At 51.8% G+C, this 15,876-nt stretch overlaps 6 protein-coding genes and 1 pseudogene across 7 annotated transcripts; all 7 read left to right on the top strand.

The window, feature by feature from the left end:
• Window positions 1–231: 231 nt before the first annotated feature.
• Window positions 232–3,285, top strand: TEOVI_000104000 (Dpy-30 motif containing protein, putative; the record flags this gene model as incomplete). Its single annotated transcript, XM_067224341.1, has 1 exon — window positions 232–3,285. One exon carries the CDS (start codon window positions 232–234, stop codon window positions 3,283–3,285), a length of 3,054 nt encoding a protein of 1,017 aa, XP_067080442.1.
• Window positions 3,286–4,025: 740 nt separating this feature from the next.
• TEOVI_000103900 (FKBP-type peptidyl-prolyl cis-trans isomerase, putative) lies at window positions 4,026–6,578 on the top strand (the record flags this gene model as incomplete). The annotated part of the gene is made up of 1 exon (XM_067224340.1): window positions 4,026–6,578. The coding sequence occupies one exon, from the start codon at window positions 4,026–4,028 to the stop codon at window positions 6,576–6,578; it is 2,553 nt and encodes an 850-aa protein (XP_067080441.1).
• Window positions 6,579–7,579: 1,001 nt separating this feature from the next.
• On the top strand, window positions 7,580–8,305 carry TEOVI_000103800 (Acyl CoA binding protein, putative; the record flags this gene model as incomplete). The annotated part of the gene is made up of 1 exon (XM_067224339.1): window positions 7,580–8,305. One exon carries the CDS (start codon window positions 7,580–7,582, stop codon window positions 8,303–8,305), a length of 726 nt encoding a protein of 241 aa, XP_067080440.1.
• Window positions 8,306–9,162: 857 nt separating this feature from the next.
• TEOVI_000103700 (Complex1_LYR-like, putative) lies at window positions 9,163–9,840 on the top strand (the record flags this gene model as incomplete). The annotated part of the gene is made up of 1 exon (XM_067224338.1): window positions 9,163–9,840. The coding sequence occupies one exon, from the start codon at window positions 9,163–9,165 to the stop codon at window positions 9,838–9,840; it is 678 nt and encodes a 225-aa protein (XP_067080439.1).
• Window positions 9,841–10,546: 706 nt separating this feature from the next.
• On the top strand, window positions 10,547–11,542 carry TEOVI_000103600 (uncharacterized protein; the record flags this gene model as incomplete). Its single annotated transcript, XM_067224337.1, has 1 exon — window positions 10,547–11,542. The coding sequence occupies one exon, from the start codon at window positions 10,547–10,549 to the stop codon at window positions 11,540–11,542; it is 996 nt and encodes a 331-aa protein (XP_067080438.1).
• Window positions 11,543–11,799: 257 nt separating this feature from the next.
• TEOVI_000103500 (XPA-interacting protein, putative) lies at window positions 11,800–12,672 on the top strand (the record flags this gene model as incomplete). The annotated part of the gene is made up of 1 exon (XM_067224336.1): window positions 11,800–12,672. One exon carries the CDS (start codon window positions 11,800–11,802, stop codon window positions 12,670–12,672), a length of 873 nt encoding a protein of 290 aa, XP_067080437.1.
• Window positions 12,673–15,218: 2,546 nt separating this feature from the next.
• TEOVI_000103400:pseudogene lies at window positions 15,219–15,554 on the top strand (annotated as a pseudogene). Its single transcript is given in 3 exon segments — window positions 15,219–15,227; window positions 15,229–15,318; window positions 15,321–15,554. Coding segments are annotated over 3 exon segments (333 nt in total).
• Window positions 15,555–15,876: the final 322 nt, after the last annotated feature.

Genomic DNA, 15,876 nt, shown 5'->3' with positions numbered 1-15,876 from the left:
CTTTTCACTCGTTCCTTGTGCGTGCGGTACGTTCACCTAATCCTGACGGTGTTGTTTATTTTTTTTTTTGCAGTTAGAGTCCCTAAAAGGTGAGGAGGAGAACCATTAATAACGGGAAGATAAACAGAACAAAAAGAATATAAATTAGATAGAAGTTTAGGACACATAAAGTATCAGGCAGCTCAACGAAGCAAGGAGCAGTGAAAGAGGAGAGATCGCTGTAAATAACAAATGAGCGTAGAAGAAGTGTCATGTCTTTCGGAGGACTTCGCTAGCCGCACAACAACCAGCGTTCTCATCCTCTACGCTGACACGTACTTTGGTCGGAGGATGTTTCAGCAGTTTTACGGCCGCAAGAGTAAGACGGGTACGTGCTACAGGATTAATGCGTGCATGTGGAGTGAGAGCAGCGTGGAAAACTTTATTGATTACTGTGACACGCTACCGTTCCAAATGGGTCACAGTTTCCGGTCCCGTCAGTCACTGCCAACCGTAATCGACCTCGGAACCCAGGCCGAAAAAGCCAATCTTGGTTCCACTATCGACGGTGGCGCCACACAGGGCCCAGATAATGCGGACGGGACGAGCCATCAGCTCAATGTCTTCTGGCGCCGAAATGGACCCAAGTTGCACCAGGCCGTGCTGGCATCAGACCTGATAGTAGTTGAGTTGCGCAGTGCACAGGATGTATTTGACATTGTGCACCTTCTCACAACAAAGATTTTGCGAAAAACAAAGCGCCTTATTCTCGTCTCGTCACTACTAACGTGGTACGCCACGCCGCCCCTACAGAGGGAGTCGGTGGAGGAAGTGAACGGCGAAACAGACTCTGTTGAGAATGAAGAGGAGGGAGAACACCATGAGGAGGAACAGGAGGAGGTGCAGCAGCCCATGAAACCAGATGAAGTGGAGGCTTTGTTGGGACCTCTGGAGGTGGCCGAAGATGATTATGAAAACTCTCCCTTGGAGGGGGAGGCAGAAGGTGAGTTGGAACTCCTAACAGAAGATCAATACAACCGTCGCATCCCGCATGCCAAGTATTTCAACTGGCGCGAGGCGGAACGAGTTGTGGCTTCAGCGAACAGCGATGATCGCCATCTGCAGACCTGCGTTGTGTTTGCGGGTCTCACATACGGTGAGGGGGAAGATGTGATGGAGTCCTTCTTTCGCCAGGTGTGGAGCCGGGAGGAACATGGATTGCCCATATATGGTAGTGGCTCGCAGATTGTGCCATGTGTGCATATTCGCGACCTCGTGACGTTTGCGCAGCGGCTTTTGGAGGCGGCTGCACCGCCAACAAGCCGCTACGTGTTCGCTACAGATAACAGTAATGTTTCATGGCGGCGGATGGTTCTCGCACTAAACCGGGCGTTCGGTGGGGAGAAAACATTCCATGTACCGCCTTCGGAGTACCTGCTTCACAAAAACGTAGAGCTCTTTACGATGAACCTTCGTGTGGAGAATTCCACGATGAATGAAATGATGGACGAAAGTGATTGGGCGGCACGGGGCGGTTTCGTGGATTCCATTGATAAGGTTGCCCATGAGTTCATTGAGTCACATAACTTGCAACCGATACGCATCCTGATTCTCGGGCCACCTCTGTCCGGGAAAACTGCCCTGTCCGGGGCTGTGGCGAAGCGGCACTATCATGTGCCTACTTTCACGATAGAGCAAGTGCGGGAAGAGTACAAGGAGCACATCGAGATCCTGAAATCTAGACTTGCAAAGTTCCGTCAGTGCCTACATGAACGGGAAAAGACGCGTCGTGAAGAAGCGAAGAAGCGGGCATTCTTGCGACCGCGCAATAAGCCAGAGGTTAAGGAAGAAGAGGAAGATGACCAAAATGCCATGGGTGAGACACAGCAGCAACCAACAGCGTCCCCCGACAGCGGCCGGCAGGGAAATATGGAAAGCACCAGGCTAGTGGATTGTTCAACTACCGTTGCTGAGGATGATGTCGATGGTAAGGCGGTTGACTTTTCGCTGAACGAGGAGGAAATGCAAAACGTGGAGGCACTCGTCGACGATTGGTACCAGGGCAACGAACGTGCTATACAAATACGTGATACTATTGCGTCAATGGAGCGTGTACTCTCAATGCGGATAAGAGTACAGCCCCCAAGCTCAAATGACCCGTTGGGTTCCAGTAACCCAAAGAAGCGTAAAGAGGGAACGAAGCAGAAGCGTGTAGCAAAAGTTGTAAACAAGAAGCCAGTCGCTGAAGAAGAAGAACACAATCCTGTACAACAGGAAAGTGCTCCATTTCAGGACAAGGCACTTGCATGCATGGTGCGGTGGCGGCTGTCCCGTCCGGATTGCCGTAACCAAGGATACGTGCTTGACGGCTTTCCAGAGACCGTGGAGCAGGCTCGCCTTGTCTTTGGCCAGACCCCACTGGAGCTTCCCGAAAACAATGAAGACACAGTAATTTCGTTGCCCTCCGCACCAGCCGGTAGTGGAGGGTATGCAAGGACGGCGGTTGTGCGTCACTCGGCGTCACTCTCGGCGAATGCTCCACCCGAGAGCACGGAGTTGTGTGACGAAGATCGGTTGCCTGATTTTGTCTTCGTCCTTACTGCTCCGGATAATTACCTCCTTGATCGTCTGACCGCTGTTTCCAAGATATCAGGCGAGACGGGAAGTACTGAGGAAAAGTGTCTGAGGCGGTTCGAGGCAGCGATGGCAAACTACCAACAACAGTACACGAACGCAGAATACACCCTTCCAAACTTCTTCGAAACTGCCAGCACCGTCGCCAAAGTGCTTACGCCAGGAGGCCGCACCCCCACCGTGTTGGCGGTTGATGTGAGTGGTCAGCCCCTACTGCCTCCGCCACCACCGGAGTCCGATTTCGCCGTGCCCGAACCAGGTCAGCTGGAGAAACTTCTCTGCGCATACGTCGGACCCTCCCACACGTTGGGGCTTTCTCCAAAGCAACTCTTCGATGAAGAAATACGAGCTCGTAATTTAGAAATGGAAGAAAGAAAGAAGGAGATGCGTGCCATCACCGAGCAGTACGAACGCGAGTTGCGTGAGTGCATGATGGAGAGCGAGCAGCGGTCCGTCGTAGAAGATGCTCGGCGCGCCATCGACCTCGCGGACCGGGAGGCCCTAGAAGAACGCAAAAGACCGCTGCGGATGTATCTTAACCATAACATCATACCGTTGCTGAGCAAGGGACTAGTAGAGGTGTGTAAAAGGCGACCCGTTGACCCTGTAGACTTCCTCGCCGAGTGGCTTATGCTCCACAACCCTCACGATGATTCGTGTTTTGAACTGTAAGTGACCTGTTGTCTTTTCGTTTCTTACTTCGTCGGGTTGGGTTGTGAAGAGGGCCACACAGAGACTTAGAGTGCATTGGAACTCGTACAGCGTAGCCGCTATTGTCTATAACACCCCTCCCTCCTATTTGACCCAGTAATAGGGGAAGTTTTGTTTATGTATGTTGTGAGTGTGCGCTATGCATATGCATATATATATATATGGATAATACCCCTTTCCATGTATATTTCATTCCTCAAGTCCACTCCTCTCGCCCCTTTCCTCTGCATGTTTCGGTACTTAGGTTGTTGTGTTGTGTCTGTGCTCGGCGAAAGGCCTCGGTGCTGTAGGAATGGAGGGAAGATTATCTTTCACGTTGCTCCTCAGCCTGTGTTGAGAAGGGATCTCTCGCCTGGCGTAAACATGTCATCTACTCGGCGGAATAACATATGCTTTTGTGTGCCAAGGGCGAGACGCCAAATAAGAGTGGTAGGAGGGGATGAAGAGGATTCAAATATCATCATTTTGTGGTCGGTCTGCATGAAAGAAAGGTTTTGCGTGGGAAGCACGCTTTTGAATTACGCCACAGCCTGATCTGTCCACTGTTTTCGCCCATTATTTCTTTCCCTTGGTTTCCCCTCCTTTGTATGTGTTCGTGTAGTTTACAATTTAGGTTACTTCTGTCAGAAGTTGAGGAGGTGTAGCCGTGGCCCCGGCTGTGTGTCGCGTGTTTGGGGGTGTGCCTGTGTGTTTTACCCCAAATGTTTGGTGGTTTGGATTCGTCGGGTGACGAAGGTGAAGGATTGGCTAATCAGGGTCCATCTGGAAATAGAAACACACGACAAGTAGCGAGCAGAGGTATGAGGTCGATGTTTGCAGAAGATGATATGCAGTCAAGGCAAGGCGTTACATCCCTGCGTTACGAAGATAAGGGGACTGACAAAGCGGTAGCACGTTCGGTGATGGGTAGTGGAGGCGCCACTGGGCAACAGTCAAATGCTTCGTCGCCACTGCAAACAGCAGTACAGGCCGTGGTGGTCGCATACAAAGGAGAGGAGGTGATTGGGTCATGCGTTGTGGCCGCATGTGTGCCTCGTACAAGCGCCACGGCTCCTCCCCTCATTGCAATTATTGACCGGGACAAGCGACCGCAGTGTCGGGTGCGCATGGACGAAAATCTGCAACTCATTCAGAGTGAAGGGGAGCCGCAGTACGCCTCGCTGTTCGATCCAAGTTTTGGAGGTCATTGGTCACTGATGTTCAAGGGGCGCCGGGAGTGCACAGAGTTTGTTGCTTCAGTACTTACTGCCCTCAACTCTTCGCGTCTGCAAGACAGTGGAGTGACGCCTCCAATTGTTGAGTGGGGAAGCGGCGCGTCGCCATACGAAGAGCTGGGCGCAGCCGCACGCACGGTAACGCGTGGAGACACGGTAACGATTTCCTTCACGTCTTGGCTGCTACAACGGGTGCCGGGAACGTCCTTTTTTTCGTTAGGGAAAGTGATTGAGGAGGTGCCACCAGAGGCACCGCGTGAGGTAAGTGTGGGCTCCGGTACAATGATGATTGGTGTAGAAAACGCCCTGACTGGCATGAGGGAAGGTGGTTTCTCACGACTGGTGTTTGTGACGCCGCGGTTGACGAAAGTGAACCGCGGCTTGGGGAATCCGGAGGTTCAGCCGTCTGATACGGTCGTTACACACATCACTTGCCACGAGATTCTGCGGGCCGTGGGAAGAAACAAAGCTTCAAGGCCCGCACACCAAGTGGGGACGGTAGAAGCAGACAATGTTAACTCCGCTTTTGATAACACAACGGCGGCATTGGGAGCGCCAGCGGTAATAAGTGACCGTAGGGAGTGCCCACCAGGGTCGGTGGAAACTGGAGCCGCGCAAACAGGGTCGTCAGACGTGAATTCGCTCATGCAAGTCCTTCTGCTACAGACGCTACAACAGCAGCAGCAACAGAAGCAGAGCGTCAGTGCCCCAGTTGCCGAGGGAGGGCAGTTGAGCTCAATTGAGCGAAGCGTGGAGCGACTTCACCTTCAGATTGCAACCCTTTATGAGAAGGTTGATCGCCTTGGCATTGACGAGAAGATAGAGAAAAACAACGCAGCGATTGAGCGGATCGTCAAAAAAGTTGTAGGGAAGGTGCCGATGGGTGAGGTAGATTTGGAAGATGCGGTAAAAGACCGTGATGGGCTTCTTGCGACTATTGAAAGGCTGAAAGGACGGCTCGAAGAGGAGACGAGTAATTACCATCGGGCCCTGGAGGCAATGAGTCGGCACAAGGATGAGGTGCTCCAGTTACAGAAGGACCTGCAGCTGCAACAGGAAACTCACGGAGCGCGCGTGCAGCAACTTGAAGAAGATAGGCGCCTGCGGCTCGTGGAGGCCCATGTTCAGCAGCAACAGGCCGTAGAACGTGTAGGGGAGGAAAAGTTCCGCGAAGGCTACGAAGCCGGCGTCCGAGCAACTGAGCAAAAGCATAAGGAACAGCGGGCCCTAGACCCCGCCGCAACCGATGGCTGCACAACACAGGAGTGGAAGGATCGTCTATTTGCCAGTGAACAGCGTGCAGTGCAGCTGGAAACGGCGCTTCAGCAAGCTGAAGGACGTCACATAGCAGAGAGGCGCCAACTGCAGGAGCATGTCGATGCGCTTACAAGGATGACGACGATGCTGCAGGAACGGGCAGAGGCCAAAGCATCAGCTGTAGAAATATTGGATGGCCAGCAGACGGCTGAACAGCAAAGTGCTTTCCTCCGCCGAACGATGAATTCGGTCTATGTGAACTTGGAGACCCAACTACGTGCCATGGGGAGCGATACGGTTTCCGTGCTAGATGTGTTGCACCTGCTGAGTTCTGTTACTGCCGCCGAGGTCAGCGCGTTCAGCGATGATGCTTCCAAGGAGGCACTGCTACAGTGGAATCCAGCAGTGAGTGCTAACTCTGATCCGGTGGAACTGCACTCGACACACGTTGCAAACTACTTGCAAGACGCGAGCGAAATGCGAGCTGGAGGCACCGAGGGCACGTCGGACACACTCGGGTCTGTGGGTTATGCACATATCTCTGGCATTGACCAGCCGCCAGTTGTGCATGACGAGACAGGCCAGCTTGGTGTACCACCGCCACCTGAGGGCGAGTCTCTATTTGCTTTCAACTCTGATGTCGATGGGTTCCCCGAGCCGCCCAACCTCCTGATCGATGCTGAGGATGGCAACGATGCCGCAGGCGGTGGAATTGATAACGTGAGGAACCTCGGGGAAATCTTTTTGGAAGGGGCACCAAGAGTAACGGACGGAGATGATTGATGAACGTTGTTCGTAGGAAAAATATCTGGTACCTGCTTGATCACACGAAGTTGATTTCTACCCTTTTCCTCCCCATGCACGTTCTGTGAGGTCTGGTTGAGGGGCCAGGAAGGGTGGGGGGGGGAGGGGTACGTCGAGTGGAAAAGAGGGGGCAAATTTGGTGTGAAAAAAAGCCAAACAATGACAACGCAACTCCAAACACAAAAGTTTCCCCACCCATTTGAGGAAACATGTGCGCTGTACACAACTTTTCGTCGCAGTTGCTTGACGGATTTCGCTTATTTTTATTCTTTTCTTTTTTCTTCTTCTAATCTGTCTCCTCATTTCGCTTGCTCTGTCATAACTCGTTGTTATTATTTTCCACGGTATACGTGTTTATACCATACTTTGCGGCACTGTGTAGGCTTGTATGAACCCCCGTAGGTACGCAACTGTTTCACCGGCCCTCCTTCCTCTAGTGCCATAACATATTCAAACCTTCCTGTCAGGGAAAACAAGGTGTACCAATAAAAAATAGGTTATGGGGTGCTGCACGCAGTTTTCTTAATTTGCTGTGGCGCTTAATGTGGGGGCCAACAACTGCTGGATGACTCCGTTGGCAACTGTGTCTTTCTTGATGTTGTTGTCGCCCCTGTGAAACGGAATGGAAAAGGTGGGAGATGTCTATGCGAGGCTGAACCCTCGGTGTTTGCTGTTCGTTTTTTTGAAAAAAAAACAAGAGAGAGATGGAAAAGTTGAGTGTGGGTGAAAGAGGAAAGTGATCACCACTTTGGAAAGTGTTGCGAAATGTTTTTAATAGGGAAAAGAGAACCCCCTGATTTTTGACCTCTCGTGATCAGCGAATTACGATAAAGATGCCTTCTATCCCTTCACACAATTTGTCCCCCAATTTTCTTCCATACGAAACACAAAATTGTACAACGTTGCGCGTATATAAATCGGGGGTAAAACAGCGCTTCCCACTGCACGGTGCAGGGTGCCAATAAATAGGCAGAGCACATATGAAGGGGAATAAAGGTGCGAACATCGCCTATCCCGACAAGTACCACAAAGTAACGGAATTTTTTGATCGTGAATATGGTGACCTAGAGACGTGCACGAAGCTCAACGACTGTCAAAAGCTACTTTTTTACGCACTCAGACAGCAGGTGGAGCACGGCCCGTGCACCAGTGGCGCTCCTTTTATATGGCAGGTTCGGGAGCGTGCCAAACACGATGCTTGGAAACAACTAGGCGCCATGACGAAGTTTGAGGCGATGGTTCATTTTGTTACGCATCTTGAAGAGTGCATTGGCGGGAATGTGGACTGGGGAGAAAAGTTGAGAGACCTCAACGGCATGCGAGACCAGCAGCGCGTCGGGGTGGAAAATGGGACTGGTGAGTCAAATGCTAACGAACAAACGGAGCGGGGAGTGAGCGAGGCGCATTGGGACGCTGATGTGCAGGCCCACTTGCAGCCTAGCGCGGAGAATATAGAATATTTGGCGCGGGAAGTAATGCGGCTGCGCGGCGAGCTCCAACAGGTGCGACCTAACCGGGTGGTGCCCACACCCATCGTCGTTCCGCCACGGAAACCCATTGATTACGTCAGCACAAAAAATATTGTTCCCCCAGCCCGTACACTTGCTACGGTGGCCACGCGGACGGCGTTGTTGAATGCGCAAACAACCAACAATCTTGTGGAGAGGCAACCACAAGGTTGGGGTGAGTGGTTTGGGCTCATCTAAAGGAGCTCTTCTCTTTTGCGGCCACAGCGAGATGCGCTGTGGTTGTGGCGCAGTCACTCGTGTAGTCCTCAGAGGGACGTATGCGGCCGCCGGTTGAGGCGATTACCCGCGTTGTTTGAGAAATTCTACTTGGCATGTGTTATTCGGAATGATGCATCTGGAAGTTGAAAACCACTGCTGGATGTTCCTCTCACTTTCATCTTCAATTGCAGCATGCAATCTGATCCTTGTTCGTTAACGCTGCAATAACGAGAAGAAATGCAGTTTTTTTTTTGCTTGCTGTTACCTGCATTCACCCTACACCTTCTTGCACGTTGCTCGTGGCGTGTCTGTGGCGCATGTTTGTGCAAACATATATATATACATATGTGTATACCTCATGTGTTTCTCTTGGTCCCATCTCGCTCTTCACTTGAATCCCCTTCTCCCATTCGGTCTGCACACGCGGCGAAATACGCGCTCACCGAGATTATGGGTCTGCCGTTAGGGTTCATTGCAGGCGCTGTGCCGCTAGCGCCAGCGGTAGAAGAAAACCGAACGAAAGGATTAAAGTGCTCACGTGCTCGTGAATGAATCTCACTGCAAACTGGAGGATGTGTGAAGAGGCATGCGCACATAAATTTCCCCCGCTAAAATATGCGTAGCACGCATCGCGAAACGCATGACGTTGCCGCAGGTTTCTTGTCGGAACTGACGGGAAAATGGAAGGGCAAATAACGGGTGTGGATCTCGCGGAGTTGTGTGTAGCACACCACCCTGTTGTTGTTTGTGCAAGGTGTGGCTGATTCGCGCATACTCCACGCGCGCATGTGAATGATTGTTATGTTCTCCCGCTTTCCACATGTGTATCCTATTGAATGCAAATTTCTCCCCCTTTCTGTGGTTACCTCTCTGAAATGTATGCGCGGTCGCTTGTCAAGCAAGGGGCCTTCAGTTGCTTCCGGTCTTGTGTACGGGTGGGGTCGGTGGCCATTATCGGCGGGGAGGCTCACATGTTCAAACAACTCTACAAACGTGACGAGAAGTTGCGCCTGTACAGGTCACTCATCAAAGGGGCGAGCCGATTCCCGCTGCGTTCCCGCAGGGATATTGTAACGGAAGAAGTACGTAGCAGCTTTCGTCACCCACTAAACGATAGCCTTACAAATGAGGAAGTCGACCGCAAGCTCGTGCTGGGGTGGGAACGGGCCGAGGCAATTAAGACATATGCGCAAAACATGTACTGGTTTCACTCGCGTGATGAGGTGTCGAAGGAAATGATGCATCACTCGTTGGAGCGGGACCGCCAACGAGTACGGGAGATGGAAAGATGCAACACTGTTGGAGCGGCACCACGGAAAACACCTGAGGTGACTGAGTTCAAGTCGTCGATGTACAACGTACATCCGGACTACTATGAAAAGATTGGGCAGAAACCACTGACGCACACAAGGGACATTTGGAGGGCTCGAGGGCAGTATGGCTCCGATGTTGGTGGTCCGCGACAGAAATTTTTTGTGCGGCGTTTCAAGGCCCTGTTTCCCCAGGGTTGGTGAAGAAGTGCCGATGCTGGGTGGTGCTTTGTGAGCTGTGGCACTCGCTGCCACAGCCGCCATATACATTTTTGCAAAAGAACGCGTATATGTACATGCGTATATTGGCTGAAAAGGATCGTGTGTTGCCACCCGCTTTAATGGGAGGTTCCATTGGCACCAGCCGCCTCAACAGGGCCCCAGCTTCTAACGAACCCCTGTTATGAGGTGAAGTGAGGAGCCGGTAACATCTTATATACGGGAAAAGGCTGTCGCATATGCTTTAGACACGGCAGCTTATGGCACATGCGCCAATACCGTTGTTCTATGACTCCGGCTCGCCCCTCTCGGTTACCAGCCGCGTGTCAGCGGCCTATTAGCATCGTCACGAGGGACAATGTGCTGCCAATTTTTGATACCAAAAGTATGGACCAGGCTGTACGTCAGTGGCCGATGCGGGGACGTTTCCCACAGGGGCACGGAAAAAGTTTTATCGGTTGTTGTGGGGCGTGCGTTATGGAAAAAAAAAGGTCAATTAGATGAGATTGAAGCAACCACATTATCGTTGCAAGCGCTGCGAAATCACTCTCAGTTCGTTCCTTGCTTACGGTCCTCCCCGCCAACCAGTGGGGATGGCACCGCATACTCAGTCCTTCTTTAACTTACCCGCTTGTAATAGCAACAATAATAGCAAGTATTAGAAACGGTTGACACTCCCCTTGAGAGTTAGATGAGCGTGCCTCGTTTGCGCGTCCCCGACCAGAACGACGAACAGTCATCCGCAAAACATTTTCCTGCAGATGACTGTCCAGCGAAGTCGTCAAGTGTAAGGACTACGGCTGCTAACGGACAAAGTACAGCTCAATCAATCAATGTGAGTGCGCGCTTTTTGCCTTATGATGATATTTGCGGAATCGGACCAACACTTCATAGCAGCCCGACGGAGGAGAACGAGATGAACTGGTCTCACGAGCACGGCGCCAATAGGTTCCTATCGGATAGGGAAACGCATGGAACGCGCCGCCTTTGCTTCACAGGCGGCAGCAGTGGCGGTGGTACGCTCAGCGAGTCCCAAGAGACGACGGCGTCGGAGTTTGTGATGGAACTACGGGACGCCCTTAAGCAAACGATGGCGGAAGGCAACTCACCGACGGACTTGGAGGTTGACGGGAGTGCGGGCCCTGCCATTTGGATGCGCTTGTTTGAGAGGTGGCCCCTGGAGTTGGCCGCCTCGGGGTATGCGGAGTGGTGGTTGCGACACCCCAAGTGCGGTGAGGACGCTTCCCAGCTGTTCCAAATGTTCATCGATGGAATTGCGAGAGAGGAGTGCCGGCGTAACCCCCTTGACGGGGAAAAGGATGGAGAGGAACTGCGTGACGGTGTTCTTCAAGGTGCGCTTGTTATGCTTCAAGCTCTCTACGCTGACCCACCGCAGTCGCTTAGGGCGGCCTTCGGGACACCACTGTACCACCAACAGTTGTTCTTCCGTACCTGTCGCCTTGGTGCTCTCGGGGATGGACGGGAGTTGGCCCTCTGTCTTTCTCTTGCCGCTGCCATTGCGCAACGCATCGCAGGGAACAAACTGGCGATGCGCCACGACTTGAGCCGCTTCATTGGGAGAGTGCGCCGCAACTGGCAGGCTCTGCGGGAGAAGTGGTCAGACGAGGAAAAACTCGTCTTAGAGGTTGGAAAGGTGGAGGCTCTTCTTGCATTTGCCCTCGACTGAGGCTTAAGGTTGCGCTTCGCAAGAAGGTTCGTTTCGTTGCTTCCCACATCACGGCCCTTCCTTACTACATGCGCTCTCATCAGGGTGTCCGGCATTTGGGTGGCATGCTCAGCGCCATCTTCATTCCCTTCTTGTACTTAAGGTGTTCCGTTCATCCTAACCATTACCGCTTCATTCTGCAATGGAAAAGTGATGTTGAGTCTCCGGAGTTTTCTATTACCTTCTTTTCATCAGCTTGCTTTTAGATTCTGGCTGCGATGTCGACAAAGCCAAAACCTTTAGTCATTTTGGTTGTGGGAATGGCAGGCACCGGCAAGACAACGCTAGTGCACAGGCTGCAACACTACGCCGAGGAGAAAGGTAAAAAGACGTATTTCATAAATTTGGATCCGGCAGTTGCGGATGTTCCTTACGGCGCCAACATCGACATTCGTGACACAGTCAACTACAAGGAAGTTATAAAACAGTATCGACTGGGACCCAACGGTGCTATCATGACATCGTTGAACCTGTTTGCAACGAAGTTTCACCAAGTCATTGGTATTCTTGAAAAAAAGGAAGGTCTTGAGTGGATCGTTGTGGATACGCCTGGTCAAATCGAAGTTTTCACTTGGTCAGCATCGGGGCAAATAATCGCCGAGTCCCTGGCGGCCACGTGGCCAACAACACTTTTGTTTGTCGCTGATACAGCCCGCTGCGCAAGTACACAGACATTCATGAGCACCATGCTATATGCGAGCAGCATCATGCTGAAGCAGCAGCTCCCGCTCGTCCTTCTCTTTAATAAAACGGATGTCGTTTCTTCAGATGCCGCAGTGACTTGGATGAAGGACCCGAATGCGTTGGCGGAAGCGGTTAACAGCGGTACGGATGGGAGTTACGCAGGGAGTTTAGTCCAATCCCTCTCCCTTTTCACGCACGGCTTCTACGAAAGCATTCCTTTTGCCAGCGCATCTGCTGCGTCAGGAAAGGGCATAGAGGAATTGGAGGAGGCCCTCGTAGTTGCGAAAGAACAGTATTTAAGGGACCGCGCGCCGCGGGTCGGCGAAAGAGAAAAGTTGGCGAATGAGGACGCGATTGCCGCGGAAGATATGATTCGCGCGTACCGCGAGGACCGGAAGAAGGATTAAACTACCCAGCTGCTAGGTCAATGCATGTGAAGTGGGGTATCGTTTAAGGTGTTTTCATACCACATCCCTCCCTTGAGTCTGTAAAGCTTATGTTCAATTTTTTTTTTTTAAACTCGTTTCACTGCACAATTTTCCTGCGGCACAAGGCACGCCGCCTTTTCTCTTCTCTTCTTTTTTCTCGTTTTGTCATAGTGCCGTCTCTCTGCAGTGGGAATGAAACATAACGAAGCCAAAAAAAGGTGGGAGCTGGTGGCGGGCCTTCACGTCAAAGGCAAAGTGTGTTATTTCACTGAAGGTATAAAAAATCAAGGAATCGGGGAAAAGCAACCGCTTTTTATGGGAATTGGCTGGCGGGGTCCATTCGAGGTCACCTCAACTGCGGGGCAATGCCGGGCGGCTGAAAGAGGACCGGTACATTAAATGCGCTAGGCTTCGCGTCATGTTGGCCGAGTCGAGGGTCTCGCTATCGAATTCCAACACACCACCACAACCCCACTAGGAACCAAACGCAGAAATAATGATTATTATTATTATTAAAAGTTCTTGACAAACATTTGGTCGAGAAAAAAAAACGAACAACATTTAAACGTGTAATGCTGTCGAAGTCCCGAGTACGGTCACTACAGGTGAAAGGCGAGTTGCCTGTGATTCACATTGCACTAGCGGTCTCCACACACACACACAAACACGCAGAAAAAAAAATAGAACGCTGCGCCGCCATGGGCAGAAGCCGGTGTTGTTGTAAGTTTTCTGTAAGCATGCATAATGATAGGGCGTGTGGACATTTGTATATTCCTTTTTTTCCCCCACGCTTTTGCTGCACAGATAGCGCTGTGGTGGCACAGCTCATTCAAATGGCTTTCAGGAAGGTTAGGTTGGCCACGGTACCGTTTCCCCCCTCCAATTTCGCCACCTGTGACATTTAAGCGCGCGGATGGGGGGCTGTCAGTGCTCTTACCGTAAGTAACTGCGGGTCCTCCTCCCCTCCCTGGCCGTGTGCTCATCTTGGGTGCCTCATCAGCCCTGCTTTTCCGACAATGCGGCACCTGAGTGCATGGCGCTGGTGCATCATCCAACCATCCTTTTCCACTTCGTTCCTTTCCGCTTGGGGGCTTTGCAATGGCCGCGTTAGCTCCAAGATGAAGTTTCCTGGCGTGCTGCCATAGTCCCGTCTGTGCTCAGCAGGGCTTTCCACATTAATTCGACATCATATGTTTTTACCGAAAGGCCACTCAGGGGCGTTGCCGTTGCTTCCTCATGTTGTTCTCTTTGCTTCTTTCCTTCTACTGTCTCCTCCGCCCTCCCTAAGACCTATTGAGCTGGTCGGTGAATAACCACGCCGCGGCAGCACTCGATCACTGCGGACTCGGTGCTATTTAAAGTGACTGATTTTGTAAACTTCCTGCCACACCCCCCTCGATGCGCCCTGAGCCTACCCTTTTCACCCGTGGGGTCGAGCACACTGTTATCCCGTGTCAGGAATATGGCAACCGTGCTCCATTCGCGGCTCTTCTTCGCAATCGCCACTCTGTAGGTTTCCCTTCAGTCTCTCCCGTGTTGGCGACACCTCATTTATCAGGAGGAGTTTCCAATCCGCCTGAAATGTTAGTCGTGCTATGAGTCACCGTTTTCAATTTTTCCGCAAGCCCCTTTTCGGGACTTCGGTGCTCATGTCAAATCACTTCCCTTTCTTTACATAACACGCGGCCGACGAGGCTGTGGCGTCATCGTGTGTCGCTCCGCTTTGCGCCCGGTGCCAAGGAAATGCGGCCGCAGCTGAGGATTCCGGACGACACAGAGGAATGCCTTGCAACCCTTCCCTGAGGTGCCACGGGCTTGTGGTCGTATGTTGTTTTGAGAGATCGCCTGCTTTCGCCCGGCCAATTTTCCAGCTTCATTCCGCACCACTGATACGACCGCCTTGCAAATGGTCATATTGGTGGTGTCAAACAGCTTCCGGACTTCGTTATGCCTTTTCCTGCTCACCGAACCTCGGGAGCGCCCGTGCGCCACATTGAATTACACAAGCCCGAGTACTGACGGGCGGATGCGGCACTGTCCGTGACAGTCATATTTACAAGGAGGTTTTGGGCGCCTTTTTGCCCTGTGCCAGCACTGGTGCCCGCAGGCGCTTTTCGGCCACATCGTTTGCTGCTGAGTTTCATCCTGACGATAAAAAATGTTTCGGAGCATATGACCGTGCCTCGGATTCTGGCAGTGCTCCTATTCCGGGGCGGCCGCATTGTGGTTAGTTCGTTGGGAATTATGACGGGCCGGCTGCTCACCACTTCTTCCCCTCGACCGCCTCACCGTGTGCACCGGTTTCGGCGCTTATTAGGGGCGATCGCTCTTCAGTATCGCCCAAAATGTTTCGTGGTGCGGGCACGGAATGATGCAGAGATAGTTTTTCCTGCCCTGCTGAACTTCCCCTTCTTCGGTGCAGGCTTATAGTTACCGCGGTTGCCTCTGCGCGTGCTTGGCCCTAATCCGGCTTCGAGTGTAGCGTGTGCCTCTTTGTGCTTCTGCTTTATGTCTCCCCACCAAAATATCAACTTTTATATATTAGGTGTGTCTTTTTGCAGTCGTTTCTTCCACTGCAATCTCATCTGCTATTGCACTGTCTTTCCAAACAATGTGGTGGGAGAAATAAGCCGCATAGAAATCACCGCATTCTTTTTACTGATTGTGAAAATCGCCCTTCCATACACGGCCCGGGATTCCATCCTCCACGCGACTCTGTCTTTCATTGTTTCCAGTACTTTATTCAACCCCATTTCCATTGGAGCTGCTTCCGCACGATGGCCGCATGCCCATCTTCCGGTATCCCTTTAATTCTGTGTTTTTCCGTGTTGCCGAAGATTATCGTTTCTGCAGTGGACTAACTGTCCAAACTCACCAGTTCATTTGTTGAAACTTTCCGGTCTTATTGATTATTGCTATTTATGCGGCGTATGAGGAACCCTCCTCCATTCGTCTGTTGCGTTTGCCTTTATACCCACCCACGTATGGCAAATTTGTGTACACTCTGGAGCCAGCGTCCAAGGAGCTTTAAGTGTGGAGTACACCTTGATTTTCGGTTTCGGAGCACCATCCCTCCACCGAATTCAGCCATTCAAGTATTGGATTGTTTCGCGGATATCACCGGCTTACTATGCTTGAAAAGCGCCCTCTTTTAGCGTTTGACATGGGGCGGTATTCCGTCGT

This window comes from Trypanosoma equiperdum (genome assembly GCF_001457755.1).
Source record: "Trypanosoma equiperdum strain OVI genome assembly, contig: ctg_275, whole genome shotgun sequence".
NCBI lineage: Eukaryota > Euglenozoa > Kinetoplastea > Trypanosomatida > Trypanosomatidae > Trypanosoma > Trypanosoma equiperdum.
The sequence above is the reverse complement of the archived record's forward strand: the minus strand, read 5'-3'. Positions and strand labels throughout refer to the sequence as shown.